This window comes from Nyctereutes procyonoides, unplaced genomic scaffold (genome assembly GCF_905146905.1).
Source record: "Nyctereutes procyonoides isolate TBG_1078 unplaced genomic scaffold, NYPRO_anot_genome, whole genome shotgun sequence".
Classification (NCBI taxonomy): Eukaryota; Metazoa; Chordata; class Mammalia; order Carnivora; family Canidae; genus Nyctereutes; species Nyctereutes procyonoides.
Window position 1 is genome coordinate 43,791,593 of NW_026575139.1, and position 13,675 is coordinate 43,805,267.

General features: G+C 38.3%; 1 protein-coding gene across 2 annotated transcripts in view; it reads left to right on the top strand.

The window, feature by feature from the left end:
* Nucleotides 1-13,214, top strand: part of ERO1A (endoplasmic reticulum oxidoreductase 1 alpha) — a 58,963-nt gene extending 45,749 nt beyond the window's left edge. For both annotated transcript variants that reach the window (XM_055304288.1, XM_055304289.1), the window contains 3 exons: nucleotides 1,544-1,630; nucleotides 1,719-1,852; nucleotides 10,026-13,214. In XM_055304288.1, the coding sequence (XP_055160263.1) occupies nucleotides 1,544-1,630; nucleotides 1,719-1,852; nucleotides 10,026-10,086 (282 nt within the window). In that variant the 3' untranslated portion in view covers nucleotides 10,087-13,214. The remainder of the gene's footprint in view (nucleotides 1-1,543; nucleotides 1,631-1,718; nucleotides 1,853-10,025) is intronic.
* Nucleotides 13,215-13,675: the final 461 nt, after the last annotated feature.

A 13,675-nucleotide genomic window follows, 5' to 3' on the forward strand; every position in this document is an offset into this window, starting at 1 on the left:
AGCTGAATAAAGCATCTGGGAAGAACAATACCCAAAAGGAATTGAGGTCTACTTTAAATAGTGGGTACCAATCTTTGCTGGTTTATTCCCATTTTTTTTTTTTTAGATCTTTGGTCCTGTTCTCTTATGATTGAGCCCAGTATGTGGTTTATCACATTAGAGAGAGAGAGAGAGAGAGAGAGAGCGCACGAGAGAGAAAGAAGAGAGAGAAATGCTACATGTTGCTCAAATTGTAGGCTGATTAGTATAATGGATTTTCATTCAGAAGTGTATGTCAGGGGCTACCCGGGTGGTTCAGTCAGATGTCCGACTTTTGACTGTTATGGTTTTGGCTCAGGTCATGACTTCAGGGTCATGGGATGGAGCCTGCATGGGGCTTCACTGTCAGTGCAGAGTCTGTTTGATATTCTCTCCCTTTCCCTTCTGCTCCTCCCCCTTCTGCTCTCTTCCTGCCCCTGCTTGCATGCTCTCTCTCAAATGAATGCCTGATTGAATGTCAAATTTCCTGCTTAGAATACTATACTGTGAGCTTGGGATTCCAATATAAGTCCAGGACAGAGGGAGTAACTTAAAGGATCAATTAATAATTTCCATTGGAGTAAAAGAAGGATGTGTTCTTGACTTCTTTCTCTTTTACTTGTCCTTTAGGACATATACTACTTTTGGATGAGTTGGATTCATTTTGTCCAATTATAAACAACACAGTACCTTAGTGTTCATACATATATACGTATGTATTAAAAGTATAAAAAGAACAATAAATACCAACTTCAGAATAATTATAGAGGGTAGGATATAGGACTTTGGAGAGATACATAGAGGGCTTCCATGGTACTTATAATGCTTTCTTTCTAAAGATTGGTAAAGTGTACATGGATGTTCACTATATTCTGCATATATGTATGTGATAACATTAATTATGCATATATTTAAAATGAAAATATTATAATAAAATATTAATAGCCATAAGATATCTAATTGTTTTACCTAATTAATACCAGAAAGCAAGACTTTTACTCTTATGAAGGTCTATTTTGAAATTTCTCCCTTCTCTCCCTCTTTCTCTTTTTTCTTTTTTCTTCTTTTTTGGTAAATGATGCTATCCTACCGCAGACCCCCTTCCTCTGATATTCACATGTAGTTAATGATCACATAAAACAGAACACCTCAGCTCAGTTACTTTTGTGTATCTTTGCAGATAGTTCAGTTTTTGAGTCAGGCAGGTCCAGGGTCTAAGTTTGCTGTTTACTACATATGGGAATTTAGGCAACCTAACCTCTCTGAACCTTGTGTTTTTAATTCATTCAGTGTAAATTATAATAACATCTACTTTTGGATTTGTGGTGAAGATGAAATGAAATTGTATATGTAGATTCTGGTGTGCAGGAAGTGCTCAATGAATGTGGACTTTAATTCTCTTCCTTTTTTTCCATACGCTCTAAGATCCCTTGCACAGTGCTAGGCACATAGAAGGCGCTCACTAAATATTTAGTGTTTGACTATATGGTACATCTTAATAAAAATCTCATTAAATTATTTTTAGGAGGACTTTCGACTGCATTTTAGAAATATTTCTAGAATCATGGATTGTGTTGGTTGTTTTAAATGTCGACTATGGGGAAAGCTTCAGGTAAGCAAATCTAGTTTGGTCTAATTTTTCATTTATTCTCTGTGCAAAGAATTTTCTTACTTTTCTTTTTTTCTTATTTCTGTTACAGATTCAGGGTTTGGGTACTGCTCTGAAGATTTTGTTTTCTGAGAAACTGATAGCAAATATGCCAGAGAGTGGGCCCAGCTATGAATTCCATCTAACCCGACAAGAAATAGTATCATTATTTAATGCATTTGGAAGGTTAGTTTGAATGTACTGAAATTGTTTTTGTTAGCCAAGTAAGTCTAATGCAAGTCATATATTCTCAGAAAAAACTGGGTAAGGAATATCCTATTTAGTGAAATTATCTCACTACAGAATTCTGTGATTTTATGAAATACTTTAAGTATGTATACACCCACAATCATTAGGTGTTATTCTTTACTTTCATCTATTGATTTTTATAATTATGACTAATTACTGATTGGACTTCAATATTCATCTTACTGAATTTGTATATTTTTTCTAATTATTTATTTTTTTTTTCTTTTTTTTTTTTTATAAATTAATTTTTATTGGTGTTCAATTTACCAACATACAGAATAACACCCAGTGCTCATCCCGTCAAGTGTCCCCCTCCGTGCCCGTCACCCATTCACCCCCACCCCCCGCCCTCCTCCCCTTCCACCACCCCTAGTTCATTTCCCAGAGTTAGAAGTCTTTATGTTCTGTGTCCCTTTCTGATATCTCCCACACATTTCTTCTCCCTTCCCTTATATTCCCCTTCACTATTATTCATATTCCCCAAATAAGTGAGAACATACACTGTTTGTCCTTCTCCGATTGACTTACTTCACTCAGCATAATACCCTCCAGCTCCATCCACGTTGAAGCAAATGGTGGGTATTTGTTGTTTCTAATGGCTGAGTAATATTCCATTGTATACATAAACCACATCTTCTTTATCCATTCATCTTTCGATGGGCACCGAGGCTCCTTCCACAGTTTGGCTATTGTGGACATGGCTGCTAGAAACATCGGGGTGCAGGTGCCCCGGCGTTTCATTGCATCTGAATCTTCGGGGTAAATCCCTAACAGTGCAATTGCTGGGTCGTAGGGCAGGTCTATTTTTAATTCTTTGAGGAACCTCCACACAGTTTTCCAGAGTGGCTGCACCAGTTCACATTCCCACCAACAGTGTAAGAGGGTTCCCTTTTCTCCGCATCCTCTCCAACATTTGTTGTTTCCTGCCTTGTTAATTTTCCCCATTCTCACTGGTGTGAGGTGGTATCTCATTGTGGTTTTGATTTGTATTTCCCTGATGGCAAGTGATGCAGAGCATTTTCTCATGTGCATGTTGGCCATGTCTATGTCTTCCTCTGTGAGATTTCTCTTCATGTCTTTTGCCCATTTCATGATTGGATTGTTTGTTTCTTTGGTGTTGAGTTTAATAAGTTCTTTATAGATTTTGGAAACTAGCCCTTTATCTGATATGTTATTTGCAAATATCTTCTCCCATTCTGTAGGTTGTCTTTGAGTTTTGTTGACTGTATCCTTTGCTGTGCAAAAGCTTCTTATCTTGATGAAGTCCCAATAGTTCATTTTTGCTTTTGTTTCTTTTGTTTTCGTGGATGTATCTTGCAAGAAGTTACTGTGGCCAAGTTCAAAAAGGGTGTTGCCTGTGTTCTCCTCTAGGATTTTGATGGAGTCTTGTCTCACATTTAAATCTTTCATCCATTTTGAGTTTATCTTTGTGTATGGTGCAAGAGAGTGGTCTAGTTTCATTCTTCTGCATGTGGATGACCAATTTTCCCAGCACCATTTATTGAAGAGACTGTCTTTCTTCCAGTGGATCGTCTTTCCTCCTTTGTCGAATATTAGTTGACCATAAAGTTCAGGGTCCATTTCTGGATTCTCTATTCTGTTCCATTGGTCTATGTGTCTGTTTTTGTGCCAGTACCACACTGTCTTGATGACCACAGCTTTGTAGTACAACCTGAAATCTGGCATTGTGATGCCCCCAGCTATGGTTTTCTTTTTTAAAATTCCCCTGGCTATTCGGGGTCTTTTCTGATTCCACACAAATCTTAAAATAATTTGTTCTAAGTCTCTGAAAAAAGTCCATGGTATTTTGATAGGGATTGCATTGAACGTGTAAATTGCCCTGGGTAGCATTGACATTTTCACAATATTAATTCTGCCAATCCATGAGCATGGAATATTTTTCCATCTCTTTGTGTCTTCCTCAATTTCTTTCAGAAGTGTTCTATAGTTTTTAGGGTATAGATCCTTTACCTCTTTGGTTAGGTTTATTCCTAGGTATCTTATGCTTTTGGGTGCAATTGTAAATGGGATTGACTCCTTAATTTCTCTTTCTTCAGTCTCATTGTTAGTGTATAGGAATGCCATTGATTTCTGGGCATTGATTTTGTATCCTGCCACGCTACCAAATTGCTGTATGAGTTCTAGCAATCTTGGGGTGGAGGCTTTTGGGTTTTCTATGTAGAGTATCATGTCATCGGCGAAGAGGGAGAGTTTGACTTCTTCTTTGCCAATTTGAATGCCTTTAATGTCTTTTTGTTGTCTGATTGCTGAGGCTAGGACTTCCAATACTATGTTGAATAGCAGTGGTGAGAGTGGACATCCCTGTCTGGTTCCTGATCTTAGGGGAAAGGCTCCCAGTGCTTCCCCATTGAGAATGATATTTGCTGTGGGCTTTTCGTAGATGGCTTTTAAGATATCGAGGAAAGTTCCCTCTATCCCTACACTCTGAAGAGTTTTAATCAGGAATGGATGCTGTATTTTGTCAAATGCTTTCTCTGCATCTAATGAGAGGATCATATGGTTCTTGGTTTTTCTCTTGCTGATATGATGAATCACATTGATTGTTTTACGAGTGTTGAACCAGCCTTGCATCCCGGGGATAAATCCTACTTGGTCATGGTGAATAATTTTCTTAATGTGTTGTTGGATCCTATTGGCTAGTATCTTGTTGAGAATTTTTGCATCCATGTTCATCAGGGATATTGGTCTGTAATTCTCCTTTTTGGTGGGGTCTTTGTCTGGTTTTGGAATTAAGGTGATGCTGGCCTCATAGAATGAGTTTGGAAGTACTCCATCTCTTTCTATCTTTCCAAACAGCTTTAGTAGAATAGGTATGATTTCTTCTTTAAACGTTTGATAGAATTCCCCTGGGAAGCCATCTGGCCCTGGACTCTTGTGTCTTGGGAGGTTTTTGATGACTGCTTCAATTTCCTCCCTGGTTATTGGCCTGTTCAGGTTTTCTATTTCTTCCTGCTCCAGTTTTGGTAGTTTGTGGCTTTCCAGGAATGCGTCCATTTCTTCTAGATTGCCTAATTTATTGGCGTAGAGCTGTTCATAATATGTTTTTAAAATCGTTTGTATTTCCTTGGTGTTGGTAGTGATCTCTCCTTTCTCATTCATGATTTTATTAATTTGAGTCTTCTCTCTCTTCTTTTTAATAAGGTTGGCTAATGGTTTATCTATCTTATTAATTCTTTCAAAGAACCAACTCCTGGTTCTATTGATCTGTTCCACAGTTCTTCTGGTCTCAATTTCGTTGAGTTCTGCTCGAATTTTAATTAACTCTCTTCTTCTGCTGGGCGTCGGGTCGATTTGCTGCTTCTTCTCTAGCTCCTTTATGTGTAAGGTTAGCTTTTGTATTTGAGTTCTTTCCAGTTTTTGAATGGATGCTTGTATTGCGATGTATTTCCCCCTCAGGACTGCTTTTGCTGCATCCCAAAGATTTTGAACAGTTGTATCTTCATTCTCATTAGTTTCCATGAATCTTTTTAATTCTTCCTTAATTTCCTGGTTGACCCTTTTATCTTTTAGCAGGATGGTCCTTAACCTCCACGTGTTTGAGGTCCTTCCAAACTTCTTCTTGTGATTGAGTTCTAATTTCAAGGCGTTATGGTCTGAGAATATGCAGGGGACGATCCCAATCTTTTGGTATCGGTTCAGACCCGATTTGTGACCCAGTATGTGGTCTATTCTGGAAAAAGTTCCATGTGCACTTGAGAAGAATGTGTATTCAGTTGAGTTTGGATGTAAAGTTCTGTAGATATCTGTGAAATCTATCTGGTCCAGTGTATCATTTAAAGCTCTCGTTTCTTTGGAGATGTTGTGTTTAGAAGACCTATCAAGGGTAGAGAGAGCTAGATTGAAGTCACCAAGTATAAGTGTATTATTATCTAAGTATTTCTTTACTTTGGTTAATAATTCGTTTAAGTATTTGGCAGCTCCCACATTCGGGGCATATATATTGAGGATTGTTAAGTCCTCTTGTTGGATAGATCCTTTAAGTATGATATAGTGTCCCTCTTCGTCTCTCACTACTGTCTTCGGAGTGAATTTTAGTTTATCTGATATAAGGATGGCTACCCCTGCTTTCTTTTGAGAACCATTTGAATGGTAAATGGTTCTCCAACCTTTTATTTTCAGGTTGTAGGTGTCCTTCTGTCTAAAATGAGTCTCTTGTAGACAGCAAATAGATGGGTCCTGCTTTTTTATCCAGTCTGAAACCCTGCGCCTTTTGATGGGGTCATTAAGCCCATTCACGTTCAGAGTTACTATTGACAGATATGAGTTTAGTGTCATCATGATATCTATTTAGTCCTTGTTTTTGTGGATTGTTCCACTGAACTTCTTCTTAAAGGGGAATTTTAAGAGTCCCCCTTAAAATTTCTTGCAGAGCTGGTTTGGAGGTCACATATTCTTTCAGTTCCTGCCTGTCTTGGAAGCTCTTTATCTCTCCTTCCATTTTGAATGAGAGCCTTGCTGGATAAAGTATTCTTGGTTGCATGTTCTTCTCATTTAGGACCCTGAATATATCCTGCCAGCCCTTTCTGGCCTGCCAGGTCTCTGTGGAGAGGTCTGCTGTTACCCTAATATTCCTCCCCATGAAAGTCAGGGACTTCTTGTCTCTTGCTGCTTTAAGGATCTTCTCTTTATCTTTGGAATTTGCAAGCTTCACTATTAGATGTCGAGGTGTTGAACGGTTTTTATTGATTTTAGGGGGGGATCTCTCTATTTCCTGGATCTGAATGCCTGTTTCCCTTCCCAGATTGGGAAAGTTTTCAGCTAGGATTTGTTCAAATACATATTCTGGCCCTCTGTCCCTTTCGGCGCCCTCGGGAACCCCAATTAAACGTAGATTTTTCTTCCTTAGAGTGTCATTTATTTCCCTTAATCTGTCTTCATGGTTCTTTAATTGTTTATCTCTTTTTTCCTCAGTTTCCCTCTTTGCCATTAACTTGTCTTCTATGTCACTCACTCGTTCTTCCACCTCGTTAACCCTCGTCGTTAGGACTTCTAGTTTGGATTGCATCTCATTCAGTTGATTTTTAATTTCTGCCTGATTGGATCTAAATTCTGCAGTCATGAAGTCTCGTGAGTCCTTAATGCTTTTTTCTAGAGCCACCAGTAGCTGTATAATAGTGCTTCTGAATTGGCTTTCTGACATTGAATTGTAATCCAGATTTTGTAGCTCTGTGGGAGAGAGGGCTGTTTCTGATTCTTTCTTTTGAGGTGAGGTTTTCCTTCTAGTCATTTTGCTCAGTGCGGAGTGGCCAAAAACAAGTTGTATTGGGAGAATGAGAGAAAGAGAGAGAAGGAAAGAAAAGAGAAAAAGAAAAAAGAAAAAGAAAAGAAAAAGGAAAGAAGAGAAGAAAAAGGGAAAGAAAAAGAAAGAAAGGTGAAAAAAAAAGGGGGGTGGGGGAAGCAATCAGAAATCAAAAAGAAAAGAAAAAAGAAAAGAAAAAAAAAAACACGGGGGAGTATTTCTGTAGAGTTTAAGTCCCTTGACTTCCCCTGGAACTGGTCCGTCCAGCTGGTCTTCTGGGGGAGGGGCCTGTTGCGCTGATTTTCAGGTGTTAGCACTTGGGGGAGCTGCTCTGCCCCTGCCTGCTGCAGGGCTCAGCGGGGGTTGTTTACCCCGTGAGGTCTCAGGAGGATCAGCGGCAGTTGCTATGGCAACTCTGGAAGCCTGGATTCAGTCTCCGCAGGAACTACGGGGCTCGGGGCTCTCGGCTCTCCGTCCGCAGGGCCTGGAGGCTCCGGGGCGGGGCCGCTGATCTGCTCAGCTCGGGGCAGGAGCGTCCTTGCTGTCCTGGGCCCTCCCGGCCTCTGCCTGTCCCGGGGGGAGGCCGGATCCTGGGCTGTGTCCCGGCGCCCTGTGCTCCGGGCCTGTGTTGTTGGATTCGCGCTCCCGCCCCGCAGCTCCCTCCCTGGAGCCGCTCCCGAGCCCCTCCGAACTGCTCCGGTGCGTGCTGCAGCCCTTAGGGAGCTCGGTGCACTCTCCTGCGCTTGCAGGTGCCTGTTAGTGTCCCCGGGAGCCCGAGGGCATCCCCGCCCTCCTGGGTCCTGCTCCAACTCCCTGCGAGCCCCTTTCCGCCCGCCCGGGAAGGTTGGTGCAGCTCCTGCTCCTCCGGGACGGGGCTTTCCTGTCCTGGGGACACTCGCCCCGGCCTCAGCCCGGCTCCTCCGGGGCCCCTCCCCCTCGGAGGCCTTTTGTTCCTTTATTTCTTTTTCCCCGTCTTCCTACCTTGATAGAAGCGCGAACTCTTCTCACTGTAGCGTTCCAGCTCTTTTCTAATTATTTAAAAGTAGTTTTTTGTGCTGCCCACATATTTTTTGAAGGTCCTGGAAAAATCATGTTGTTTAATATAAGCATACATATAAAATTCTTTTGCAAATTCACCGTTATGTAAAAAAGGTTAATAATACTTTAAAAATAATGAATTTTTGAGGTGCCTGGGTGGCTCAGTTGTTTAGATGTCTGCCTTTGGCTCAGGTCATGATCCCAGGTTCCTGAGATCTAGCCCCTCATGGGGCTTCCTGCTCAGCGAGGGAGGGAGGGCCCACTTCTCCCTCTGCCCTTTCCCCTGCTTGTGTGCGCACACACTCTCTCCCCCCCCCTCAAATAAGTAAATAAAATCTTTAAAAAATCTAATTTTTTTCATAAAAATGATTGGAAGATAAACTTGAAATAAGGAACTTACATTACAGAATTTAAGTGTAGATATATTTCTTTCTTGCCTACCATGTAAATAATGCAGAGATTTATACAAAGTAACATTTTCTAAGGACTACATTTCTTTGCTTTAAAAAAATTATGATATAATATTTTGGGTGTAAAATAATTGACCTTTAAAATTATTCTCTGGCACACAGAAACTTGACAGATAAAGTTGATTGAGAATTCTGCTACTTTTTCATGGTGGAGAGTAGAACTAAAATACACTTAAAATAATGACAAACTTTTTATAAAAAGTAATAAAAATAATTTGGTCACACATTTACTATTTTTACTCTTTATAGTCCAAAAGCTTTTATTTTTTGTGTATTTACTAAATGTGGAATATTGATTAGTTTTCAATATTTGTATAGTTATACGTACTTAAAGAGTTTGCTTATTTATGTATTTTAGAGTGAGAGCCTGCATGAGCAGGGGGAGGGGCAAAAGGAGAGGGAGAAAGAGTCTCAGGCAGACTCTGTGCTAAGTAGGAGCCCTACTCAGGGCTCATGACCTGAACCAAAATCAAGAAGCATATGCTTATCTGCCTGAGCCACCAAGGTGCTTCAACTTATGCATATTTAAAGTACATATTTTAATGCCTATGTGGTTTATATTTGTGTACTTTAAGCATGTGACTATAATTGTGAAACCTTTAAATACCTATTATTTTGAGGCACCTGGGTAGCTCAGTCATTTAAGTGTTTGACTCTTGATTTCAGCTCAGATCTTGATCCTAAGTTCATGATTTTAAGCCCTGTGTTGGACTCCACACTGGGTGTGGAGCCTACTTAAAGAAAGAAAAAAAAATGACCTAAGTATTTTAATTAAGTATTGAAGTAGATTTATATATATTTAGTATATATAAATTGAGTATTTATATATACTAAAGTATATATACTAAGTATTGAATAGATATATATTTATGTAATTTCTAATTCTGCATTTTAGAATTTTTTTAAAAAGAGATTTATTTATTTGAAAGAGTGAGGGGGGGAGAGCATGAGCAGGGGGGAGGAGCAGAGGTTGAGAAAAAAGCTGACTCCCCTCTGAGCAGGGAGCCTGACTCCACTTGGAGCTGACCCTGGTACTCTGGGATCATGACCAGAGCCAAAGGCAGATGCCAAACTGATTGAGCCATTCAGGCACCCCTGTATTTTAAAGCTTTAATACTAAGTTTTGAATACTTAAAAAGAACTAATTTCAGGGCAGTATTATCTTGGTTTTACCATGTCAAATTAAGAACTCAAGTACATCAAAATTGACTAAATGGTTTATGCATCTTTAAATTTATTAAAATAAATTACATGAAAAAAATTCTGTGCTCTAAAAACGTAGTGTTGAATAACAAAAGGTATCTAAAATATCTTCTGAGAGAATTTTTTTTTTTGGTTACAGAATTTCCACAAGTGTGAAAGAATTAGAAAACTTCAGGAATTTGTTACAAAATATTCATTGAAGAAAATGGAAAACAAGTTGAAATGTGCCTGTTTCTGGACTATGAAGGACAAAGAGTGGAATTTCATTCAAAGGCATAAGAGCAATGACATTCTTAAGCCAAACATTTTATATAAAGCTTCTTTTATAAAAGAATTATACTGTTTTAAGTAAACAATTTTTTTTAATTGTGTTAAGTCTATGTATAATATTATTGTGAGTAAAAGTAATGTTTTGATGATGTGGTATAAATTTTAAAATTTAATATTGAATAAAATCAGGATTATCAAATTCATATATGTTAAAACTAAGTAAATGTAATTCTCTCAAGAATTTTTTGTGAGAAGATGTAATATAAATAAATCTATGGTTAGTGTATTGAGCGTTTAATAGGAAAATGCTGAGGAGGCTCATGAATAATCCATAATTATCAATCTGAAAGTTTTCAATACATTTATGGTTACCAGATTTAGTAAATAAAAATACATAATGCCCAGTTAAATTTAAATTTGAAATGAATATTTTTTTTGTTTTTTACATTTTTTTATTTGAATTCAATTTGTCAACATACAGTATAACACCCAGTGCTCATCACATCAAGTTGAATAATTTTTTTAATATATGTTGCATGCAATATTTGGGACATACTTATACCAGAAATTGTCTCTTATTTAAAATTCAAATTTAACTGGGAGTCCTGTGTTTTATCTGGCAACCTAAAAGTGCACTGGTATGAAATAAATGACTTTGAGAAATTTATATTGCTATTTAGATTGGCTTGTTTCAGTGTGTAGAAAGATACAATAACAACTCAAAGACAGGGGATTTCTAAACATTGTGAAAAGTTGAATAGATTTATATATTTATTCTCATACTTTACCTAATGCTGAATAAAATTTGGGGAAAAATTTATTTTTATATAATTTTAAATTTACAGAAAAGTTTCCAGGATAGTAGGAAGAACTCTTCATTCAGATTCACTAATTGTTCACATTTGCTTTACCTTTCATTCTCTCTCTACACACACACACACACACACACACACACGTTTATTATTTTTTCCTAAATCATTTGAAAGTCAGTTCCAGGTATCGTGCCCTTTGAACCTTAAATACTTCAGTGTGTGATACTGGATTATTTTTTAAAAATGATTTCCTCTGAAAAATAAAAGGAACTATGTAATACTGTCAGCCTTAGAATAAGGAATCATTTTGAGTTCTGGTGTAAATAAAGTCCTTTTTGAGTTTGTTGTCCTTTATAATGCTTGATCTGTATAGTCATAGGGCATAGAATTTTTGTGTTTCGTACATGAGGTTCATTTCCTTTTTTCTCCTTAAAAATAAACTAATTTTTGGAGGTTTTCATTAGTGGCAGTTCTTCAATGATAATATTTGAAAGGGTTTAAGAATTTTGATCAAATGGTAATTGTGAAAGAAACGATAAAAAAACTATACCTCAAAATGATGTGCCCTCTATCCATTTGAGTGGGTGTACCATGTTGAGATGTTGCATTATTAATAAAGCAGGGTTTATTTATATAATAGGTTAGAAATATCACCTTATACTGCTGTATACTTTTTCTTTTCTATGTCCCTAAAATCTGGTATAATGCCAAGTACAGAGTAAAGCACATGTTCGGTATCCAATAAATATTTGTTGAATGAATGTATTAATATGTATTTAGTATCTCTTAAATGAATAACTCCAGAGCTATTTTTAATAGTATGTGTCATATTTTCTCTCTCCTCCCCTCATTTGGATAAGGCAGGAAAAGAAAGACCTTTATCTACTAATTAAGTCAATATTCTTGGAGACTCCAGGGACTATGATGTAAGCACCATGTGTAAATGTTTAGAGGACATTTGTAGTACTCCGGACGTGTGGTGGAAGGGTTTTCATGGCAATTTTGTCTGTATGCTTCTCTAACTCAGGTAATGCCCTCACCCTTTTTTTAAGTCAATCTTTTTGAAAGAATATTCCTATCATCATTTTGTCACCTCCCACTTGCTCCTTAACCAGAAATCTTGCTCTTGGCTCTGTAGTTCCTAACAATTTCTTCTTTTGAAGTAAGAAATTCCAATTCTAAATTCATAGTTCAGTTCACAAGCCATTTCTTACTTGACTTTTTTTTTTTTTTTCCTGCATTTGATACTGTTTGGCAGCCCCTTCTTTAAAAATCTTTTTCCCCCCCTGGGTTCGTTATATGTCATTCCTGGGCTCCTGATGCATCCTTTTTTAGCTTCTTTTCGTTTATGCCTTAAATGCTATTCCTTAGACTTTTGATTCTTGTTCTAGATCACCACCACTTCTCACTCTTGGGTAATTCCAATTCAATGATATATAAGTCCTTATCATTAGTCTGTATTTCTCAGTCTGTTTACCACGTCTTTACTGTTGTCCCACAGATACCTGTGTGTCTTAACCCTTTTCCCTCTAGATCTGTTTTTATGCCTGTGTTGCTTACTCTGGTTAATTTCAGAGCCATCATCTAAATTCTCTAGGCTCACTCCTCTTTGTCCTTCCCTAACCAGTCAGTGTGTAAGCGCTGTGGAGTTGATCTCCCTATCTTGAATGCATTACTGTCCTTCCTTTTCTTTGCTCTTAATCTAGAAAACTACACTAACCTGCCTCCCTGATTCCAGCCTGTCTCCTCTCCTGCACCCCATGGTGCTGCCACAGCAGACTTTGTAGAAGCACTCCAACAAGGTCCACTGATGTGTGTCTCCCAGCCCTGTCCCCAGCCCTCATGCTTTGATAAAACACTGAATTCTTCAGATATGCCAGGGTCAGGTTGCCACACATGGGTGCATGCTGCTCTCTGCATCATGTGCTCCCAGCCATCCTTCCTTACCTGGAATGTTTCCATTTCTCCTTGCAGGCCAGCATCAAGCTGGCCTCTGTGAAATCTCCCTTGTTCCACCCAAGGAGTACCCTCTAATCTCCTCTTTAATGTCACCACTGTAATTACAGCCTACCTCTATTGTGTCACATATTGTACTGTATTTTCTTTTAAACCTCCTTTATTAGAATGTGAGCTCCTTAAGGGCAGGAAAAGGAACTTGATCCATTTTTGCATCTCCATAGCATAATTTTTGGCAGATGAACACTTTAATAAATGTTTGTTGAATAAACTGCTTTTCAAATGACAAATTTATTGTATTAGAGATCAGACCTTCACTCCAAATATTCCTTACAAAAAGAGTTAATAGATTCCCAAGGATTTGTGGACTTCCAGGAGAGGTCAGTAAAGCTCCTTTCTGAAATTGCATTCAAAATTTGGTGTGGTTTGGAACGCCTGGGTGACTCAGTGGTTGAGTGTCTCCCTTCGGCCCAGGGCATGATCCTGAAGTCCCACATTGGGCTCCCTGCATGGAGCCTGCTTCTCCCTCTGCCTATGTCTCTGCCTCTCTCTGTGTCTCTCATGAATAAATAAATAAAATCTTTAAAAAAATTTTTGGTGTAGTTTTGGCAAGTTATGTGGGAGTCTATTATGGAAAAAATGGTAAGAACCCTTCTTTCAGGGGAAAGAGCAACATCACTGAAGAATTTCTTGAATGATCAAAGAATAGCTGCCCAAGATTATGGGCTAGCTAAATTTATTCCTGTTTAAA